At 45.0% G+C, this 24,030-nt stretch overlaps 1 protein-coding gene across 3 annotated transcripts in view; it reads right to left on the bottom strand.

Moving 5' to 3' along the window:
- The window catches only part of MYO1D (myosin ID), a 110,083-nt gene that overhangs the window by 30,471 nt on the left and 55,582 nt on the right, over nt 1-24,030 (bottom strand). For 2 of the 3 annotated variants that reach the window (XM_061343195.1, XM_061343196.1), the window contains 5 exons: nt 20,143-20,366; nt 18,871-19,015; nt 18,045-18,149; nt 12,264-12,377; nt 7,232-7,386 (listed from right to left, as the gene is read on the bottom strand). In XM_061343195.1, coding sequence (XP_061199179.1) covers nt 7,232-7,386; nt 12,264-12,377; nt 18,045-18,149; nt 18,871-19,015; nt 20,143-20,366 — 743 coding nt within the window. The remainder of the gene's footprint in view (nt 1-7,231; nt 7,387-12,263; nt 12,378-18,044; nt 18,150-18,870; nt 19,016-20,142; nt 20,367-24,030) is intronic. The other variant, XM_061343197.1, reaches the window with a different exon arrangement.

Genomic DNA, 24,030 nt, shown 5'->3' with positions numbered 1-24,030 from the left:
AGATGAATGGACATGGTTGATGGATCGAGTCCAGAGGAGGCCATGGAGCTGCTGCGAGGGCTCTGCTCTGGAGCCAGGCTGAGAGAGCTGGGCTGGGGCAGCCTGGAGAAGAGAAGGCTCCTGAAGGGGAGACCTCAGAGCAGCTCCAGTGCCTAAAGGGGCTGCAGGAAACCTGGAGAGGGGCTTGGGACAAGGGCCTGTAGGGACAGGACAAATTCATCTGCATTTACCACACAGCACTACAGCTCCCAAATGAGACCCTTGAGAGAAACTACCTGTAGTGAAAGGGATGCCCTCGCTGCCCCATCACAGCCAGGCTGCAGGGGCAGAAAGGCTCTGCAGACAAACCCTCTTCCCTGGCCTGCACGGTACCAAACCCCACACATGAAGCACTTTCTGTTGGCTGTTGATCAAAGCAGCGAGTGTTGCAGGAAGAAAATGGGTCGTTGTTTTCCTCTGGGCGCAGCCGCGGGCTCAGCACCACAGCAATGCCGCTGGTACTTCTAATTGCAGGAACTCCCATGTGAGCTCCCAAGAAAAGCCAGGTCGTGCCCAAGGGAACCTGTGGAGCTGCCCCAGGGCTGCTGGAATGCTGCCTAGAGCACAATTAGGCTCCAGCTTGGTGGCAAGATAAGTGCTGGAGTCACCAACTGAAGCATTAAAGGACTGTTATAGCAGATCTCCTCGCAACAATTCACACACCACTGTTGAGGTTTGAGCTCATTTAGTCCCTCCAAAGCAAAGCAGCAGTTGTGCTGTGAGTCGTCTGCCACCTCTCCCCACACACACATCCCTGAGTACTTGATGTTCTGCCTCAAAAAACCTGGGTTTTAAGGCAAAGCAGCATGTCACTTTGATCACTTCCAGGCTTTACAGCTCTAAGCATGACCTGCCCCATTAGCCTGTAACCAGCAGCACTTTTTCAGGCCAGGTTGTTTAAGGTGACTATTTCTAATGTGGAATAGTTGTTGTTTTTTTAAGGCATCTTGAATTGATAACACAGCTCATAGCACAGCATGGTGCAGAAATGGGGAACAACACAGTTCCTGTCAGCATTACCCTTTGGAGGGTATACACAAAGGCATAATCCATCCATCACATCTGGCAAGGAGAGCAGTCTGAACTTCAGCTGGCTCCAGGAAGCTCTCTCCAAACAGCTCTTTCTAAAACTGAAGGTGTGTAGTTACAGGGAAAAGCTGTTCATGAGCCTGAATCTGGTGCACAAAGCTGATAGCAGCCAGCAAGAGCCTTAATCAGAACTAATGAGAATCAAGGTAGGAAACCCAGCCTGCAAGTGACTCACTACAGACAAATGGAAACTGCATCAGCTTCTGCTAATGTTTAAGCATCACCTGTGAGACATTTGTAACCTCCAAAGGTTTGTAATCAGTTACACACAGAGGTCTCCTCGGTGCTGAGAACCCCAAGCAGTGCCACTGTCAGCAGCATCCCAAAGTACAGGGAAGGAAACAGGTTATGGCTGAGCTCCAGTGGTCAGTGGGAGAGCAGGCACCAAACACACAAGGATTTGCACAAGTTTGAAGGTGTGTGTTGACAACCAAAAGTGCATCCCTTTTGAGTCCAAATCTCAGGTTTTTAAAAGAAGTTCAGGAAACCATGCTGGTGTAAATATGTCAGACCACAGGCTACAATGGAAACATGAAAGATTTCTTCTCTTGTCACTTGTTTTCTAACAGCATCCCTTCAGTTAAGCACAGGAGGGAGATGGCATGAATTACAACCCCCTCCCCAAATAAAGCCCAAATGTAAAAGTTTGATATGCCTGAGATGTGCAAAGCAGGGAGGTTCCCAGCACACACACTGCTGCATGCCAGGACAGCTGCCTGGGGCAGATGGGTCCTTTGACAGCTTGATAATTCTGACTTGCTGATGAAACTAAACCTGGGTATGGCCAGCCAATGTGGGGCCATCTGTTCACTGGAGAGGAAGGGCTCCTGGAACAGCAGACAGCCAATGCTTTGGTTGAGAACTAAACCAACAGCAAGATCATCACTATCTACAGCTTTGTGCAACCACATACGTGTGGCTGGCAGCGGGATGCTGCCATGTCAGCCAGCTCCTGTGGTGCTATGCTCAGGTTCAAGATGTGGCTTGGGATTTTTGTACTTTGGCTTGTACCACTGAAGGGTCTTCAGCAGACACTTTCTGCTTATGTCAGTTTGTTAACAGTGGGCAAGGTGGTGGCTCATGTCGAACTTTAAGTCTTGCTGGATGAGCTTTAAGGTCCCTTCCACCCCAAACCATTCTAATTCTGTGACGATTCTACGACAACTTCTCATTCCTACCACGATCTCCATCCCAGGAGGACCCTAAACATTTGGATGGAGCTTTAGCCTCTAGCTGCTGCTAACAGATAGAAAGCACAGAAGTTACATGGAGAGATTGGTATAAAGTGACTTGAACGTGTTTCTGCCAAAGCAGAATCCTCCTTTCAGTGGATTTCAGACAGAATTTGTGCTGACAATGGTAGTAGGACATGGGCAGTCCAGGGAAGAAAAACTGACAATAAAACCTCTTCACACTCAAAGGCATAAAAGACAGAAAGTTGCTACTATTCAGGTTATCAGACAAAAGAATTGACTTTTTGACGTAGAGGGCAAGTACCCAAATAAAGAGTTCAAAATTTGCTGCAAAAATTAAACTCAGTTTCTTGAAAGCTCAAGCCCCTCTCTCGAGCTCATTTTGTTCTCAGTATCACAAATCCAGGACTGTAGGAGACAAAGGGGTTTTTCCATGCCAGGAACATATTAAGAAGTGTAACAAAAAGCTACACGAGCTGGGGAAGGGAACCCCGGCCAGGGAGCTCAGGACCCATTTCAGAGACAGCGAATGAGCTCTGCTGCAGCAGCAGCATCACAAAGATGGAGCTTAAGGAAATGACCTTCTACCAGGATCCTTTATGGGTTCCCCTCTAGCAGGCCAAGTGTTTGGAAAGCTCAGCTGTATCGAGAGCTGAAGAAAGGTTTTCCAAAGCAGAAAAGAATTAAAAAGAGAGTGGGTTTCATCAGGGGGCTCTAATTCCACCCCTTAGTACCCAGGAGTCACTGAAAGCAACAAATCTTTACACAACGTATTTTCCAAGGAAAACTCATTTCTTAACCCAAGTTACAACTGAGAGTGACAAAGCTACACAGAAATTACCAGATTCTGAAGACCATAAATTAGACAGAGGCAAATCTCAATGAAATCCTAGGAAGCTTTTCAGGTCACTGAGACAAGCTGAGAGAAGCCAATTTTTCTAGTTTCTGTACTGCAAACAGTTTATTCTGTATAAGGAACCTCTTTTTCCTGTTGCCACTCCCACAGTGTAACTGGTGTGTAAAAGCCAGCAGCTACCTGCAGGTTAGGGCTCCCCCCCAAAACCACCCTGAATTTTACTACAAATCCATTATGAATAGAAATTTGTATAAAACCAGAACTCAAGCACTGAAAGTAATGTTAGGGAAGAGCCTGATATGAATAAAGTCTGGTCCTTTGTCAGCTCCAGCCGCTGCTAACAATGGTGTCAGCCACTGGCACGGCTGAATCAGAGCTAAACACGGGTTAGTTGGCAGCAGTGACAAAGGACAGATCCTATTAAATAGCAGTTTAGAAGCAGTTTCTGCCCAGCCCGCTTTTATGAAGCAGCTCTCAACTCCTTCTGATCCCATTTAGCCTACAAGAACCCACCAGCATCAACAGAAACTTCCAGTTAAGGAGTGCTCATCACTGGCGCTGCTGACACCCACTGTCAGGCCCTGGATAATTTTCCTAACGTTCCCAAAGCTGAAGTGACAGATTAATTTGATAGCAGCGGTGGTAACACCCTCCCTTTGTGCAGAGGCTTCTGCCTGAGGAGATGGTGATTTCCTTGGAGTAGGGTTGCTCTGTGCACAGCACACCACCACACCGGTGTTCTCAAAGATCAGTTTGGGCTCCTCTTTCTTTCTTTGTCCCCAGAGCCCAAGAATATGAATCCCCCACCATCTCCTCCAGATTTCACTGACTACAGACAAGATGCTTTTGTTTTAACTCACATGTAAATCTATTCATGTCAGCAGTTAATCAAGGTTTCTGCAAGAGAAAGGCAAACAGCTTTAAAGGAAAGGAACGATTTTAAACTGATGAAAATCAGCACAGTTTGGATATCAAAGAGCATCTTTATGACAAAGTGAAGGGTTTTAACCTCTTGCATGATACCTGGTTCGTTTCTTTTTATCAGTGGAAGAAATTCAAACACAAAATACTGAATTGATTTTAATCAAACTGGACTCTCCTTTTTAATGATTTGTGCTCCCCTGTGCTCAGCACTGAGCTGAAGAGTTTCTCCTAAACCAGCAAAATCAAAGCAGGTTGAATCTCCTTTGTCATTTTTTTATGGACAGCATAAAAAATATATAAAATCCTTGTCCTCACTGTTCCCAGTGGATTGAAAATGTGTATTTACAGAGCGTTCCTTCCCATCTGGCTGACAAACATCTCTGTGTTCATACTATTAACAAAAATCACCCCGTAGGCAGCGCTCTTGGAGCTCAACCTTAAACACCACTATTTAGATAATGGCAAATTTAACAATCTTTCACTTAAACATGTTTGCAGGAAGCTTTGTTTGCCAGAGCACGAGCTGTTGCAAAGAGCAAAAACCCAGAAAAAGCATTTGAGTTCTTCTCTCTGTACCAAATACGTTTAGTCTCCCCAAATTGCCTGCAATTCTGGTACAGTTTTATTCTGACACCTGATTTATGGAGTTCAGGGGGATTAAGGGAATACTGCACTCATCTGAAGTTTTAAGAAACTCTAGTGAAAACAGTGTTTATGGCTGAAGATGTGAATACCAGGGAAGTAGTCAAAGTGCACTTTTCCCTTCCAAACTAAGGCTTTTCAGGATGCCCCAAAGCAGTCTCCCCTAGGCTGTGTATAACCCCACCTCAAGCTCAGCTTTGGTCTCTCCTAAGTCCAGACCCTGCAGCCTCTGCTCCCTCAGTGCAATGCAGACCCACTGCTCCCCCCCTCCCTCCCGACTCTGAAGTCTTTGGACCAGGATCTGCTTGTTTATAGCATTCAGCATAACAAAGCTTTAAACCCATATAGATCCCCTGTGTGCATCCCCATACACTGCTGAAGGCAGGTAAAGAAAGGTGCTGAGAGTTGTAAGGCTGCACTTCCCTATGCAAATCTTCCTTAGGTACCTTACACCAATCACTAATCAGAGTCATAGAAAGATGTGGGTTGGAAAGGACATAAGATCACGCAATTCCAGCCCCCCTGACATGGGAAGGGACATCTCATGTTACCCAAGGCCCTGTCCAGCCTGGCCTTGAACACTGCCAGGGATGGAGCATTCTTCTATTTCAGTTTGTTTTGGAACTTTTTCTACAATGTGTAAACTGTGTCTTGCTGAAAATGTCCAAATTCCCAATGCAAGATGTGTCAGCACTGAGTTCAAAGAGTCTGGGAAAATAATAGATTCTGGAAACAAACCATCTAAGTGAGAAGCTTTAGGTGCCCTCAGCATAGATGACACCACCAGCCTCTCCCTCATCTTTCCTACTCACTAATACAGAACACCACAGCATTCTATATTGTGTATTCCACAAATAGCTGAAGTATCATTACCTACTATGCTGCACATAACCAAGAGGAGCTGTGCAGCCTTACCCTTGCTAAAACCCCATAATAGGGGCTTCAGGACTGGGATTGAGGTGGCTCGAAATTGCTTTGTATGTTCGGAGGAGCCCTAGTGTAACCCAAGGAAGCAGCTCCCCGTGTCTCTGCGGGAGCAGAGCTCTGAAGTCCCATTACAGGGTCACACAGATTGAACTTTGGGCTCAAGATTTTACTGCTGAATCCATTTTCTTTTCACAGCAACAACTTTCTTACAGGCAGGACAGAGAAACCTGACACTTGCCATGAGGCACACGGTGACTTTCAGCTAATCCCGTTTCATGAGGAATTCCCAAAGTGCCTCTCAAGCAAGGGGTCAGCTAATCCCATTCACTGACAGGAGATTTTACTCTTTGAAAATGGAAAGTGGTTGAAAACCAATAATATTTCCTTTTATTTTGATTTCTAGATACTGCTTTGAAGAGGGGATATTTGATAAACTAATGTGAGCTGTTCCTGTATATTACCATTAAACCAGTAATCTTTATTAGATGTTGGAGAAATATGTCCTTTTAGACCAGCTCTCCTGTTGAATGAGTTGTGCTGAGACTTGTCACTCAAAGCACTAAAAAAATGCTAATATATATATTAATATTCCAACCCTAATTTTCTATGATTCTGATTGTTTAAAGTGAAGATTAAACAGCATACAAGTGTATTTCTTCTTCATTCTTCTACAAATGGTGATTAGATAAAAAATAATTAGTCTTAAAGAGAAAAATGTCCTTGTTAACATCAGTGTAAGAAATTAAAGATCAATAGTTTACATCCTTATAGAAAAGGTGCAATATTTTAGACTGATGGCCACACAACACAGCTCCTTAAAATGAAGAACATGTGCATTCCACTGGGACTAAAAAGATAAGTGCTTTGTAGGAACATCTGACCAAAAGGCACAGAAAATCAGGGCAGTCTGAACACTGAACATACAGGGTCTGGAGTGTTATCAAGGGTTTCACAGCTCTTCCCAACATTACAGATGTGTTATAAAGCACTGAGGAGCTTCAGCTGCCTCAAGATGATGTCACCTGGAATGAAAGACCTCCAGCTACTTCACCGGGTTCCCCAAGAGAAGTGTGTTGCTTTACAATACCCATCATCTCCTGAGCATTCAGTAGCAGCTACCTTTGAAAAATTCAACTACATTTAGGTAAAAGCAAAAGCAAAGAATGTTTTCTGTGGCTTTTCAGTACTGAATTGCCCAAAACAAATACTGGCAATGCAGAGAATTAATTTCTAATGAACTTAGCACCTATCTCCAGTGGGACAGACAGCAGTGAGAAGTGGCTAAACCAGCATGCCCTTGCTTTCATATTGAGAATTACCCAGGGACCTAATATAACCTAAATTCATTCTCTTTGTCCTGCCACTTGTAGCTCAGCGTATTTACCTGTAAAGACTCCTCTTTATGGGTCATAAATGGAACATGACATTGTGAATGGCAAAAGCCGAGGCTGCAGGTGATGCTGATCAACACCAGATCTCATGAGGATCTGTTCTAGGAAGTTTCTGATTTGACATGTTTTACGTGTTTGAGTTTTCAATAAAATCTAATACCAACACTGACCTCTTGAAGTGACTGGCCAGGACTCCCACCAGCTCCCCAATCCTGCTGTCATTAGAGGGCTCTTTACTGAAGAGACAGACAATGAGATCCTTGTTGTCTTTCGTGTGGAAGACCACGAGCTGGTCCTTCCCATTGGAGACACTCAATCCTATCAACTGTGAAGAAAAAGCAAGAACAATGTTATATACATTGATAGATCTTTGATACTAACCAGGTGTTTTTTCCTCTCCAAGACGCCCCCACTCGCTCTCAGCTTCTACTTCCATCCCAGAGCTCAGGGGGCAGCAGCAGGCAGGTCACAGAATCACAGAATCCCAAGGGTTGGAAGGGACCTCAAGAGATCATCTGGTCCAACCCCCCTGCAAGAGCAGGGTAACCTAGAGTACATCGCACAGGAACTTGTCCAGGTGGGCCTTGAATATCTCCAACGTGGGAGACTCCACAACCCCCCTGGGCAACCTGTTCCAGTGCTCTGTCACTCTCACAGTAAAGAAGTTCTTCCTCAGTACTGCTTCCACAGGCTGGTCAAGGTGAAATTGCACCCTACGAAAAAGATGTGTACAGTCTGGAGAGGGTTCAGCTTGCTCTCCCAAGGGAAAACCAACAATAACCATGTATTTGGCCAACAACCACTTTTCACTGCAGCACTGGGAATGCAGTGACATGCAGATAATAGAAGAATGAGATTTACTGAAAGCCCAGACATCTTCAGGAACAACGTCAGCTGCAAACTACACAAAGCTGCGAGGATTCCAGTATTTTGGCATGGACTAAGCTCCTGGTGTTTGGACAAACTAAAAAAGAGTGGGATTTAGGTTTGGGGTTTTTTTTGTGTTTGTTGGTAACTGCTCTTTGGCACATTAAAAGCTTTGTCTTCATCATTTCCCAAAGCCAATGCAGGGAATTTTGAGGACTGGCAATCCAGGTAAACAGGCTACCCACATTCTCCTAAAAGTGAGACACACCAATACACCATTCTGTGGGAATCAAAGTCTTATTATTCCCTTCTTTATGAAAGAAACCTTCTATGTGACCCCGCTGCCTGCACTGGAAAGGATATTAGCACAAATGAAGCTGGAGACTACTCACTACTTTCAGAGGCATGAATCATACTCAAACACAGCCTGGATCCCTGTGTTAGCTTTAGCAGTCACAGCGTATTATGTCCAAGAAACCTGTTCCAGCTCTGGATGTGTAATACACACCAAACAGCAGCATCCTCCCAGAGAAGCACAATAAAACAGTACAGAGCAGTGCAGTGGATGAAACACTACCCAAGAATCACAGAATCCCAGACACGTTTGGGCTAGAAAGGATCTTAAAGCTCAACCAGTTCCAACCCCTGCCAGGGATGGGGCAGCCACAGCTTCTCTGGGCACCCTGTGCCAGTGCCTCAGCACCCTCACAGGGAAGAGCTTCTGCCTAAGACCTCAGCTCAGTCTCCCCTCGGGCAGGTTCAAGCCATTCCCCTTGTCCTGTTGCTGCAGTCCCTGATGAAGAGTCCCTCTCCAGCATCCTTGTAGCCCTTCAGACACTGGAAGCTGCTCTGAGATCTCCACGAAGCTTCTCTTCTCCAGGCTGAGCAGCCCTAATGTTCTCAGCCTGTCTTCATATGGAAGGTGCTCCAGTCCCTGAGTATGCTCATCCTTATCATGTTGGTTTATTATCACAGCACAACAGCCTGTCTGAACTACTGTAACTGCTGGTATCTGCCCTAACTGCAGAGAACTCCTGATACCAGTCGCATGATATCTCCAACACAGGTGGAGTTTATTCTCTACTCTTCATGCTATTTTGAGGTTAGGAAATACTTCAAAACCAAGCTACACTTCATGCTCATATATTAACAGCTCCCTGGGTTTATAGTGTCCCTTAAAATTAATTTGCATGCTTAAATACCATCCTGTGAGCACAATAGCACCACAGGGACTACTGCCATTGACGTTTTAAATGTGCACCAAGTGTGAAAGATGAACAAGTTGAAATGGCTGGAGTTGAAAAGCCTATTTAAACATTAATTATTCAGCAGAACTGTGTGAGGAGCCCAAGAGCCCTTGAAAATATTCCTATTTCACCCCTCATCATCAGACTCTCCGAACAAATAAACAGAACACAAAGGAAATCATTTCAGAGAAGGGGCTTATCTCAGTATTTACAAACACTCTTATTAACTCTGCTTGAAGATCAGGAGAAAACACACAGCAGCCACAGAACGTCCTTTATTGTGCTCAGACCAAGGGAGCTGCAAGATCCTTTCTGCTGCTCAGTCTCCTTTTAATTCCTTTCTGCCATTTTCCATTTTCTCTCCAGGTAAGAACAAAAGTCTGTTGGTACTTCTGAGGCAACTGCCAGAACACTTACACACAGCAAACACCCCAAAGTAGCATTGTGATACAGTGAAATAGGGCTGAGAGGAAACCTATTGCTTTGTCATCATTTGCACAGAATTCCAGATGCCTCAGACAGGACACAAAGCACCACAAGGCAGAGCCAGGGACATGAGCAGCATTCCAGCCTGTGCTTAAACCACGTACATGCCCCCACGGTTAAAGGAGATGGGCACTGTAGTGTGGTTTCTCCAGATGAAAACAAGTTTATGGTCGTAACATACATCAGCTGACTGTCTCCAATGAGATTTCCATGGAAACAACATCCCTAAGGATGCTGCCGTGCTGAGAGGGTGCTTACGGAATGCTGACAGTGAGCAGCACAGTGAACAGGCAGATGAATTTCAGCTGGGTTCACCTTTACATATCGGAAGGGTGATCCATCTTTCTCAGGGAGCACACATCTTTCTAGCAGGACATATTGGACACACTGATAACCATCACAACTGGAGTAATTATAACCCTCTGCTTCTCAAAACTCTTCCTATAAGTTCTAATAATTGTTCTTGCCCTGAAAATGAGGAATCTCCATAACACTAATTGGCTGTCACAGGTCCCTGTACCCTGCAAAAAGACTGCCATGGGGGAAGGGATCAGGCATGCAGGAATATGGGAGTGTACAAGGCAGCTCATGAGGTGAAAGACAAAGTGTATTAAAATCAGTAAGTAACAAAATATAAAAGGTAACTACGAAAAGGAATGAAAAACTGCATAACTTGCTCTAGTTGAAGGTGTCCCTGCCCATGGCAGGGCATTGGAGCTGGAGGAACTTTAAGGTCCATTCCAACCCAAACCAGTCTGGGATTCTATGAAATTTCCACTCTGGAATGTTATTCTAACACCTGTATGAGTCAATGAAAGGTCTTTTGAACCCATCCCTCCCCTGCAAAGAAAGTACTCCAGGACCCCTTCACATTTGCTCATGTGAAGGAAACTGTTCAGTCAAGAAGCCTTGTGGTAGGTTGCTGAAAGGAATAACTGCACATGTACAAATAAAGCTGATTTACACCTATGAAAATGCAAGTGTTCTAAAAGCAAGAAACCTTTCTGTACAGCCCACCAACAGATTTGGTGCCAGAGGAAATGCAAAGCAGACAGCACCATACAGTCTGTGCTACAGCACTCTATATGAACGGATATTCTATATTATATGTATGTGTTTTGAGAAAAACCAACAATTACTAACATTTCTATGCAACAGATATTTTATAGGTAACCTAAAATTGTATCTGACTTACTCATTTCCTTTTACGTTTGAGGCCTTAAGAATTTCAGAGCAATCTGGGCTCATGCTGTCAGGGAAATGTACTCCAAAAATGCTTCCCCTTTAAACCCATCAGACACACAGGTAAAGCTGCGATACATACAGATGTCTCTATAATTACTAATGTAGGAAGTGAATTGCAGTGGCCTGGCCATTTTGGGTAAGAGTGAAGAAACTTAATAGACAGAAATTGCGGTGGACAAAATTCCTCCTTGTCCACCCCAGTTCACTTTGACACTTCATAAACCCCACCCAGTCAGGGAAAGCACTCTGCCCAGAGCCTCTGGAGTCGAAGAAGTCGTTTTGCACAAGTGAGAATCAGCCATTTAGCAGCAGAACCTGCTGACGCTTCCATTTTGCACAATTAAGAGACAATGTCAGTGGAACAGAACATCAAGTGAGGAGGACGACCTGCAGCTGCTGCCTGCCTGGCAGCAATGTCTGTTCAAAACAAGAGATGCTGCCAGGGAGAGAGACGTCGCTTTGCTGCAGGCAGTACTCTTGCTGGGGACCAGCGCGTCACTTCAGCGCGCTGCAGTGGGTGATGGGTGCGTGGCCACCAAGGAGAGGACCTATAAAATCAACACTATGCATGCAGTCAGAGCAAATCCTTCACTCCACATTTCCAGACTGGATTTTAGCATTACCCTAATCCCATCTCTGCTCTTTTAGGAATAGGGGGATGTCACTTTTGTTATTTTTCCAAATGCAAATATCCAAATCTGTGCGCGTTTCCAAGCAACTCGGCCAGGTTCTGCAGGTTTTAGATAACAGTGGCAGTGTTACCTCAGGCTGAGGAAAACAAACAAGGAGTTGAATCCCCACTCCAGGATGCTGAAGAGCTAAGATGGGGTTTTCCCCCATCCCCCTTCCTCCCAGTGACAATCTGATGCGTTGTCACTGGCAGCTAAACTCTGCTACCCCAAAGGGCACATACCTCACTGTAATTCCAAATTTAGCTTTGACAAGATTTACATTAAACATGAACAAATACATTAAAAAAATCCAAACATGCCAGGAAGGATCAAACAAACCCCGAGAGACACAGAAACTGTGTCATGAGCTGCTGTGAAATGCTACCCCCCTTATGGGGTCAGGATCTTGCAGCACACAGCAAATAAAAACCAACAGAAGAATGAGCAGAAAACAGAGTAATAAATAGTTTGGGTTTTAGCTTTTATTTTATGCACTGAATTTAAAAGCTAATATGATGCATTGGTGTTGCAGCTAATTGTACCGTAACCATTCTAAAGACATTAAATATATTAAAAAAAAACAAGGTCTTTTTCTGTTTTATGGGTATGAAAATGGAGCTAAGAAGTAGATGCACCCTCATGACTAAGAGAGCCCAAGGATGAGGTTCCCCACTCCTTGTACTTACATTATAGAGGGGGATGGTCTTCATCACTTTGTACTGCTTCATAGGGTCCATTTTATACAGGTGTCGGTCCGTAATGAAGATTGCTCTGTCCTCCACCTTATTAAAGCGATTGACCTGCAAAGCAGCACATCTTCAGTCCCATTAATCACTGCAGGAACATGCAGAGTAGAGCTCTACAGCAGTAAATATACCAAACTCACACAGCAAATGCACAAAACTCCCAGAGTTCTTCAACACGTTTTCTCCAACCAGTGAAAAGGGAAGAGGGATCCCGTAATTCCATTTTACAACTAGAGAAATACAGTCCTGGAGAAGCAGCATTCCCAGGGTTACCCAGCAGAGCTGTTGGCAACCTGGGAACACCCATGCCTTCAATCAACTGAAGGACATGCTTTTCCCTAGCAGTGTTGAAACTGCATCCCTGTTCACCAGCAGACACCAAGCCCAGGCAGATGGCTGTTGCTCCTACAGTGTGTATGCGCCTTCATAACCCTAAAAGCACAATGCTAATAAACCACTATTCCCACTTTATGGAATTAGTGTGGTTGATTACAAAAACAGAACTGGGAGGAGCATGTTATGGCAGGAAACATGTGGCAGTTTCATACCCTGGGGTCATGCCTTTGCTCATACCTCTTTTCTAACCACTGATCATTCCAATTGCCCCCTTCCCATCTCAACTCATCCCAAATACTCTCTTAGGCTGCTGGTACCACTTGGCTCCAGCAAGTGGGACTCTCACAGAGGAACACCCATCTCACTAACATCCCAATTCATTTGTCCAGGAAATACTACACTGAAGGAGAACTTTTGATGCCATCTAGACTTTGAGCTGCCCTAAGATGTCGGGTACCGAATAGGCACAAGGCAAGATGCAAAGCTGTAACTAGTGAGAAAGTAGGACACAAAGTAGAAATTGTTTTCCACTTCAGGCAAAACTGGAGTAATCGGTTTATCACATTCACAGAGAGTTATTAATCAACTGAGAAAGGTAGACAAGGGTGAGACATGATGAGGTGAGGAACATAAATAGGATTTTCCTAGGTGAAGGCAGGAGACAACTGGAAAACTTAAATATTCTCAGGCAATAGGCAGCAGAGTGACAAAGTTCAGAACTGATAAATGCAAAAAATGCAAACTGAAGAGTTCTATGACAGCTTTAAATTAGCAGCCCAGGAAAGCTAACTGCAGATGATTTTAGACAGCTCTGGATAGATCTTGGCACAAACATGTGAGGCAGCTGAAAACAAGCAAGGCATCAGCATGTGAAATAATGTCCTGGGTGAGATGGTCTCCCTGGGAATAGTGTGTGAAGCACCAGGATGGTGAACATGGAGGAGACTAATGGCTCAGAGAAGGTGAAGAACATGACTGAGGGCCTGGAAAAGCTCACAGTAAGAGATGCTGAATAACTGGAGTTATTTTAGGAAGCTGATGAATGGGAGAAAAAAAAAAAAGAAAGGCTACGGAACACTGAATGGCCCAGAGGAAGAAGGTGAGGAGTGTCTGGTGCCACACATTGAGCTGTTTGAGCAGAGTAGCGCAGGCTCCTCACACTGTAATTGGGGTGAGCAGCTTCCAACACACCATGTTGTGTGTCTTGGGAGTTTAAGAAGAGGCTCCTCCAGTGTGTGGGGCTGTGACCTCAGAGCTGATGCTGTGACCTCAGAGCTGATGCTGTGACCCCAGAGCTGATGCTGTGACCTCAGAGCTGATGCTGTGACCCCAGAGCTGATGCTGTAACCCCAGAGCTGATGCTGTGACCTCAGAGCTGATGCTGTCCCACCATGCTTCCCACACGTGGCTTTTTTTGATTTATTCTGAATATTTAAAGAGCCTGACAACACAACCTGCTCACTGCCGCGATCCTGTTTGTTGCTCCTATCTCCATCACAACATCCTGCCTGTTGTCTCATGTCCAGCACAGATCCCCTGGTGACAGACAGTTGAGATCATGCAACCAGAGCCCCTCCCCAGCACAGGAAGACTCATCCTGGGGCCAGGAAGCGCACACAGCCTTCATAAGACTATGTAATGTTGTAGTAGTTCTATAAGCTTGTTTTAAATTCCACTTCTTGTGGTTATCCATCGTTTTTAGTGTTCACACTCAGCAACAAATTCAGCTGAACAGCTACAGAGAGGTACCAAAGGGGAAGGCCAGCAGCTTACCTCACCTGAGAAGCAAATTCTCACTGCTCTACAACTCATGTCCTTTCCAGCTCTTTCCAAACCATTGCTTCTGGTGCCTCATGCACCTATGGTGTATTTACATACGTTGTGGGTTTAGAAGGAAATTGCCATGTTGGGAAGTGGCACGGAAGAGATTTGGACAAATGCCATCACCATTGCAAATGCCACTACTCCTGATTTCGTAGGAGTGGAGACAGGCCCTATGTCCTCAGATACAGCTTCCACCCTTGTGGAAACCAGCCTGACTGGCACTGTGTGCTCTGCACCTTCTGGGCATTTTTTATTTATATCTTTGTTGATCCAAATGGGAATCAGCCTTATTTTAGCTTCTTAACTAGATGATGGGGGAAAATGAAGCAGAAAAACTTTCAAATGAGCTTCTCAGGTCCCTGCCTGGGTCCTCGAGACACTGCAGGGGACTGGCTTTGGAAGAGATGGTAATCTCAAGGGAGCTGGGTGCCACGAATGACAAGGGAGAAAGCAGGAAGAAAATCTCCCTCCCCTCCAAAAAGAGAAACTGTTGTTTCCCTGGTAATCCAACAAAATCCGGTGCTACACACGAAATACGCATTTGGTTTCCCAAGGCAAAACCCATGAAAATTTCCTTTGAAAACAATGAGGAGCACCACAATGTTCAGGAAAGATGGATTTTTCCACAGGCAGAGATGACCTGCTTCTACTATACCTACCACAAGAAAGCAAGAACACACACCTCCCATCAGTGAGACTTTCAAGTCTCTTCACAGCCCTTCTGCAAGAGCTATATAAGCTTCAGTCCAAACACATTCACCCGTTATTATTCAGCTCAAGCTGTTGAAATGAAGACCCTGTGCTCTCGAGCTAAAGAAAGTCTCACCAGCAGTTCCCAGTACTTCAAGAGTAGCTCCCTGGCTGGCAGGAGGTGGTGTCACCTCCTTGACCTAGAACAATGTCAATCATCAGCTACAAAAAACCTGTCTCAAAAAACTTAATGGTTAACAAATATCTTAGAGGTCATAAGGTATGTTCTAGACATAAACAAGTTTAAATACATGAACTCCAGGCCTAGCTTGTGTCTATCCCAACTGCCCAGTGCTTATCCTTTTAATGCCTTTTCAAAGGAAGAGGTATATTAGACTGCAATTATCTGAAAGATGGAAGATGGAGACTCCCTTTGCACACAATCACATAGAAAAGACAAGGGGTGATGGGCACAAGTTCCTCCTGGGGAGATTCCAACTGGAAACAAGAGGAAAATTGTTCACAATGAGAATGATCAGCCATTGGAATAATCTCCCCAGCAAAGTGGTGGACTTCCCAGTGCTGGACACTGTTGTGATTCCGCTGGACAGGTTGCTGGGCCTTCTACTCTAGGTCATGCTTTGCCTAGGAACGTTGGACCAGATGATCCCTGAGGTCCCTCCCAAACTCCCCAAAAGGGAAGAATTTAGCAATTGGAAGAAAATTCCCCTGTAGCACAGCACCAAAGGCCAGCCCTCAGACTGCTGTTACTTTTGGGGTAAAAGACAGAATACCTTAGGCTTGTATTTTTGACTAGAGAAACACCTTTGCTTCAAAAAGGCAGCTCAAGACAGAAATTGTTTTATGTGAAGAGCAAAAGAAGGTTAACACTGTTCTCAGGGTAAAGACTGTGCTCTTGTAGTCAGAGCACGGAGTCATGCATAGGCTTTGCAACAGTTTTCACTGTTGCTTAGTCTGCAAATCCCATGTTCAAATTTAAGGCATAATAGAATACCTAAAGCATTGGTTGGAAAGTGAAATGCTAATTCCTGAAATGCCAAATCTTTGTCTTGTTAACTTTCAAAGTTCAGGATTGTTTGTCTTCTACCCTTTGCTCACTTCAGGCTTGCCTGGATATTTCTTGTCCATACAAGAAGAAAGGCAAATGGTTCACTCAAACAGATATTATATCCAAGCATGGATTTGAAAGGGATCATTTGCTTTTGAGTTTAAACATGTAAATGGACTGAAATTGCCAGGCTTACACACACTGTTAAAGATCCTATAAAGTTGCAGACTTGTCCTCAACAGCAACGCTGAAATGATTCTATTTGCTGGTGGAGAGGTGCTCCTATTTATTCTTTAAGGCCATCGTTTTCCTAAAGGGGATGTTGTATTTTCCCTAAATGTAGCTCTATTTTTTGGTCCAGAAAACACAGATCATTAAGACCAAAGACTAAGAAAAGTATTAACGACTTGAAAGACTTGGGCACAATCGGGTTGCAGACGAGCAGCAGTTCTCAAGACCAGCTTGGATGGTGCCTGGAGCAAGCTGCTCTAATGAAAGGTGTCCCTGCCCGTGGCAAGGGGTTGGAACTGGATGAGCTTTAAGGTCCCTTCAACCTATAGCAATCTGGGATTCCACTTCCCCCCATACTAACTGACCCATTACCCACCTTTGCTGATGATCTCCAAGGTATCCCTAACTAAGCAGGCAATGGGAGGATTAAGCCTGACCTCTGACAGAAGAAAGTGACCAACAATTTAACTTTTAAAAAGATCAAAAAAGAGACTATAAACTGCACCAGACTGCAAGTCCAGAACCTCAGTCTCTGCAGCATTTTCTGATTTCAGCTGAGCTACACTTTTTAAGCACAATGGGAAGCTGAAGCTTTCTTCCCTGCTGAATGCACTGAAAATACCTCTCAGGCTCAGGAAGAAATCTCATTTATGGTAGGTAACATCTGTTCCATCTCCAAGCCACTTTTATTATGGAAGTGCTTGGACACCAATGCAACAAGTCCCAGCAGAGAATGGATTTTTCCAGCAAAGTAACACAGTACCAGGACAGACAGAACAAGGCCTGTTTGTGTGCTCAAGTATCTTCATATATCACAAGCAATAAAACCCCACTCAGACACTTGCCTAAAGGCAGGAGCTCTGTGCTTGCAGTTACTGACCAGGACAAAGTATGGATCTGTACTTCTGAAACCTGCCTTCCCCTACGCTTGCACAGGAGACGATCCTTCAGAGCTGATTCAGAACCAAGCGAGAGAAATAGACTTAAAAGCATCAAACGTGCATAACAATAAAAATGAAACTCTCACACCAGGTACATGTATATCATACACACAGAGCCTGAGAAATTCCCTTCCCTGGCATTCCAAACCCATGCAAATCAACAACTCCTAGGACGGCATCTTTAGGAAGTGAATACTGTATTTTTCCAATTACTCCAATTTATCTAGAGACAGCAACAACCTGGACCCAGTTCATTCAATGCATTAGAAGAGGAATTATTTTGTTTTCAGCCTGAAGTGAAAAAAGGCAAAAATTTCTCCTGTATCTCCTTGTCCCTAATGGAACAGTAAGAGATTTCTAATTTTATATGCACAAGTGCATTATTCATGCCTCTGACCTGGAGAGGCCACAGAAGCAACCTGAAGCAAGCACCCTTTGGTGCAATAGGTTCCAGGGTACATATCCATCATAAAATCACTGACACTGCTCCTTGATTCTGCTTTGAACTGCTGCCTGTTAAAGCATCTCCAGGATTCCTCCCTCAACCTGGGCTTCCCAAGGTTTCACCTCCATCACAAGAAGCTTCCCCAGGCAGCCCATGTGCCTACAGACCACACACATGCCCGTTACCTTGCGGACGTGACAGGAGAAGAGAACGTTCATGTACTTGTCCTTCCGTTTCAGCTCGTTGGCAACAGGGATGAAAGAGCCCGTGGTCTGAGGGTTGTCTGGTTTCTGGAAGAGCAAAGACAGGCACGTAACTCTTCTTGCTCACCACAGGTAATTGTGTTACACCCCTGCTGGCCCAAGGACTGCAGCTGCACTAGCTTGTCCAAAGGCTTCCTTCAGTCTCTGCCTCATCAAAGAGCTGCAGAGCATCTATTTGCTTTCTGAAAGAAAACCCTGAACAAAACAAACTGCTTAGAGGAAGGATGGAGTAAAAGGAAGCAATGCAACTTGCCTAGAGAGAACTTCTTTGTTCCTTTTCATTTTATGTTATCTCTTAACATTCCATTATATCTTATCCCTTATTATATCTTCACTTTACACTGATTTCTTCCCTAGCTTTAGCCACTGAAAGGCCAGCTGATGGCATTACTCGTTATCTTTTCAGGCTGCTTGCAATGCTTGAGCTAGGCTCAGCATTCAGAAAACCCACTCATAGTGCAGAAGAAGTCAAAGATTCTGAAACTATATAAACCTATTTACAGAGGAAATTTCAAAGTACTTCTCCCCCTTCAAGAAATCAGTAGTCACTTTTCCAAGTGGCAGCCGTGCAGTAGTAGTGGCAAGAATAGAATCCCAGACTGGTTTGGGTTGGAAGTGTCCTTCAAGCTCATCCAGTCCAACACCCTGCCATGAGCAGGGACACCTTCCACTAGAGCAGGTTGCTCATTTCCACCCTTTTAGCATCCTAAGCCCCAGCCACTGCATTGATCACTTCATTTGTACTCACCAGGGCAATGTAGTTCCCCTCCCATGCTCTTTGTAAGCCAATATCAGCTCTGTGACCCTTCAGCACTTCCATGGCAGCAACCTTGGCCCTCAGTTGAGGTAGGACTTCTGGTGGGACGCTCTGGATGAGTTCACCCGCTCTCCACCTGCCACAGAACACCTGAATCAGTTCCACACTGTGCCACACGCTATGGGGACCTCTCCCAGCTCAGTGCAAGAACAGCCCCAGCCTACCTATGTCAGGGGTAAATGAAGTCCCTCCATCACATTCATAAAGGTGAGAAGGACAGTTACCATTTTAAAGTCACATAATATCATCTCTGACTCCTAACAGATTTGGCTGGCACAATCCCCATCCCATAGCCAGAAGCCAACTACTGGCACATCTGTTTGCAATAAAGCTCCTGAAAGCCGATTTTGGGGGCTCATATACAACATCACTCTCCTTTAATAGCTGAATGTGGACCTACAATTGAAACCTAACCAGCTGTAACAGGGAACAGGGCAGGGCAGCCCATCCATTACCCCATACCACACTCCAGCCTTCAGCAGCAACACCAGGTCTCCAGGATTAATGCTATGGAAAGTCTTTTAGCAACACAAATGTTCTAGTTATGGTAACTGAGCTTATTCTGGAAGCAGACAGGCCGTGGATGGCTTTCAAGAGACAGCTGAGTAAAAAAAACAAGTCTGACTTGATCTAGTACTGGTGATAATTCCCCTTCACGCAGATGGCTGGACTGGAGATTTCTAGAGGCCCCATCCAGCCAACATTTTTCCTGTTCAATGAATTCCAGAAGTTGTCATTTTTCAAATTGGAATTGTAACTCCTTTGCCTGCAACTTACCAGAGACAAAGTCACCAGCTTTCAGATATTAGGTTGCAATAAAGGCATAAAATACTTTTATTTTATAGAATGGAATATAGTTGAACAGGGGAATATTGCTTATTCAACTGCAGAAAAACACTGGCTTAATATAAGAATTCTCCAGGAAGTCAAGTTCCTTTTCTGCTTCCCCTCATTTAACAGCATCACCTCCTTTCTTTTAAAACCAACCAGAAAGGGGCCAAGGAAGGAAATACAATGCCCATCCTGACTAAATCTTTGAAACAGAGTAATTACTTGTGTGCTCAAGGGTACCAAAAGCCACTGACATCTTCATCTGTGACATGCAGTTAATGTTCTTCTGTCATTTTTCCAACTTTCCTGGAACTAGCAGTAGCTGTTCTCTCCTCTACGTTAGACTGAAAAGACAAGAGATTCCCTTTGTACCTATGGTAAATGGTCTGAAGTGCCTCTTCAAACCGGTGCAGCACCTTGGGTGGGGTGGGCCATGGCACGTGCTTCCCATAGTCCTTCATCTGCCTCACACTGTGGAAGCGCCGCGCAACCTCCCGGATGTAGGACTTCACTTTGTAGCGGCGGTAATACTTGAGGATGGTGAGGGCAGCCTTTGTCCTCTTGTAGCGAAGGCGAGCCAAAGTGCCCCTCCAAACCTGGGAGAAGGGAGAAACACCTTTAGCAATGAAAGGCAGGGTAAATTTTCCTTTCTGTACTCCTATTCTGCTGAAATCCATCAATATATTAGTTTTATTGTCAAGAAAATGACCTCTCTGGGTCAATCAAATGCAGTTAAAACGTCACTGACAAAACACTGCCATGTATCCAGAAACAATTTTAACTCTGGCTAAAAAAAAAAAAGAAAAAATTGCTTTGAAAATATTTTGGGGAATATCTATTCTGGCCGTGCACTGAAAAGCAGGTAAACAGGCAAATGATACTACAGTGACATCCTCCCAGCTTGCTGCATGCAGAGTTGTTGCGAGTCATCCTTGTGCCTGGAAAGCACCACAGGCAGAGAGCACCCATGTTACAAGAGCCTATAGGGAGAGGACAAGAAGAATGGCTTTAACCTGCCAGGGGGGGAGATTGAGATGAGCTCCAAAACCCCTCTCCAGCTTTCTTGTCGGCCCTTTTAGGTATTGGAAGGTGTGGACTGGTACTAAAAATCTCAACACTACATGCATATAAAATAATATGTAACATTTCCTTATTTATTATTCAGAATCATTGAACAGTTTGAGGGAAAGCAGCATCCTCTGCATCACACATGCTGTTCTTAGTAGTCACTTTTAGCACACTCAATTGTAACTGTAGTTTAGTTCTATATAAGCTCCATATCATAAAGAGACACAAGAACTTTGTCATACAAAGGGCATCAGAGCTCCTGAGAAGCTCAGGGCTTCCTGAAGCCACAAGCTAAAACCAACTTGTACAGGGCAAAGATTTCACCCGAAGTGCGTGAGGCCGATTAAAATCTAAGCACTTCCAGGTCTGAGGGCAGATATATAAACTGTATGAATGAGACTGAATCAGCAACTAGGATAAAATAACTGAACACCTAAAGAACACCAAAGTAATTTGTGCCCTTTTAAAAAAAAGGGGGGAGATGACGTGGATTGCTTGAGACATTTGAACAGACTCAAGAGTCACTGTACCTCAAGGGAGGTGTGCTCAGTAAACAAGAAAACTGGGTAAAAACCTACTGCCAGCTTCTCATGTTTTCATTTATTAAGAATAGAAATGAGGAACAAAGGGTTCCAGTGGTAGCTGAGCCGTATTCTGAACGTTACAAAGGAGCTCAAGACAAAAACTGGCATGGTAAATTTGTGTAAGCTGTTGAAGGCTTTGTAGAGCTTCACTTCCATCAGTTCTCCTCCAAAACATTTTGAATCGTTTTATAGATACAGAACAAGGTCTTGATTTTGCTTCCTTGTGCTGGAAGCAGGCATGCTCTTGAGGAAAGGCTCTTGCTGGGGTTATTCTTTACACCAGTCAGACCCCTGGAGAGCAAAGGCACGGTAACAGATCACCCCGATGTTGTATCAGCTGCATCACTGCAGAACTTGGCTTCCCAGCAGGAAGTGTCACAATTGCTCCAAACACCAGCCTTCCAAATCCAATTATCCAGCCGAGGCATGCCCCTTGGCTGCATGCAAGCACTGCATTGTTCACAAAAAGCCTGCCCTCAAATCAAGTTGTCATAACTGGATAACCTCACTCCGAGTAAGGCCCTTGCCAACAGCCACAATAGCAGCGCCTCCCAAAGAAAGCCAAAGAGAACAAACTTTTCCCAAAGAATTGGGTACAAATATCTTTAAAATTGATTGTTTTCCTGCCTTGGTGATTTCCTTTGTAAGCCCAGGCTCATCTGTGCCCTCACCAGCTCACATGCTTGCCATGCCCCCTCCAGAGAAAATTTCCCCCTGAAAACAATATAAGAGAGAATGGAAAACAAGCACATGGGCCCTGCAGAGCACAGGGAAAACCAGCAGGCCAGCCTGGAATGCCGAGATCACCTCGCTGTACTTCTTCCATGGCAAAAGGGATAATCTACATTTGACCTAAATGCTGCAATCTCTGCATGGGGGGAAGAAAACCCACCCAGCATACAAGTGAAACATATGAGGGAGCAAACAAATGCCCATCATGCAGCAAACAAACCCAGCTCATCTAAATTAAATACCAGGGTTACCTTTTTTGAGCAGTTCTGCAACTAACTAAACCTTGGAAAACTATTTCATGCTCGCTGGAACACAGCACACCTCCTCCCACTGGGCCTCCTTCACACTAGCCTGAGCTGCTGCGTGATCAATATTTCATGCTGCCCTAGCACAAGCTGCCCTCTAGGCATCCAAACTGCAAAGAATAAACCAAAACCCAGCTAGAAATTCACACAGGCGTGAACCTTCCCACACAGCTTTAAAGGAGCTCAAACAGGAAAGGTTATGAAATATTTAAGTTAATAGTGCAGCACAGAAGCTGCACTAGGGCTGCCCCAGGCTCCTTGGAGGCACTGCACTCTAACTGCTCAAAGCTGAAGCAGGCTTTAATCAGACTATTTATGATTGCCTTTTGAAAGGGGTCACCCACCTCCTTGCAGAGCACGATAGGATGGAGCAGCAGATGTTCACCCGCAGCACCCACCACCCTGTCCACCCATGACTTGTGATCTGTGTTTTCCCAGTTCAAACCAGTTCACATTCCAGCAAAGGTCTGAGGCAAATTGGTTTAAATCAAAGCCTCCCCATTCTCACAGATCACATTACAGAGCATGTAAACGGCGAGTGGGAAGAGCTGCTTCATTTACTAAAAGCTATTTTCTCTTTTCACATGACTCAGCTGAAAAACATTCTATAGCTCTGTTTAAGAGAAACAATATTCTGTAAGCCAGGAAAGTGAGAAGGGTCCTACCGGAGATTGGACTGACAGGACGTGCCCAGTAACACACAAAGGAGGTGTTGTGAGCAAGTGGCACATGCGAGCCCCGTGCACGCTCCTGCCCTGCTGCTGCAGAGCCACTGGGCTTTCTGCTACAGCACCTTCTACTGCTCCACAGCGGCTGCAGCCAATGTGCTGCTGCTCCCACCCTCCTGGAGGCCAAATCTGAGCTGCTGCTGCTGCAGCTCAGCCTGAAAGCCTCCAGACAACCCTTCACCACCCCACTCATGTGAGTTTTCAGGTCCATTTGGTGCCCCTAGCAGTGCCCTGTTGGCAGTGCCGCACTGTCCTGACAAAGGGCACTCACCCCCCCATGGCTCCATCATGGTGGCACTCTACAGAATATCTTGCGTCTGACAATGAACAGGGAAGGAAGATGCTGGGAGAAAGGAGGCAGCTTTAGATGAACAGATGGAGAGAACTACCAAAGGGAAGTAAACGTGATGACCAGAACAACACTGATGCTATTAGAAGGCAGGAACCTTCTCTCACCCCATGAAAACTCCAGGTACAGTTTTTCATTTCACCATCTTCAGTGTTTACTGCTGGTAAAGACCACAAGGACAATCAGAAGCAAAGAACAAACTCCAAACATGGAGCAGTTAAGTAAGCTAGGACGCTTCTTCTGCATGGGAAGGGAGGACTTGAGAGGGGATGGGGCAGACGCCCATGAAGCCCTGCATGAGGGGAGGCAAGCAGCATGGGAGAAGCAGTCCATCAGTCTGCTGAGAGATCAGCTTGGTCATAAAGCAACTGGCACTGTCAACACAGGGGATACATCCAGCTCTCCATTTTACTTGGTCCTTCACAACACCCACTGCTCCCCTGGAAGGAGCAACTTCTCCCTGCTAAAACCTCTCAAGATCACAGCCTCAGTTC

Source organism: Neopsephotus bourkii, unplaced genomic scaffold, assembly GCF_033783945.1.
Source record: "Neopsephotus bourkii isolate Nb327-2 ecotype Australia unplaced genomic scaffold, CSIRO-AGI_Nbou_v1 NB_1821, whole genome shotgun sequence".
Classification (NCBI taxonomy): domain Eukaryota; kingdom Metazoa; phylum Chordata; class Aves; order Psittaciformes; family Psittacidae; genus Neopsephotus; species Neopsephotus bourkii.
This window is presented reverse-complemented; position numbering and strand designations above follow the sequence as displayed.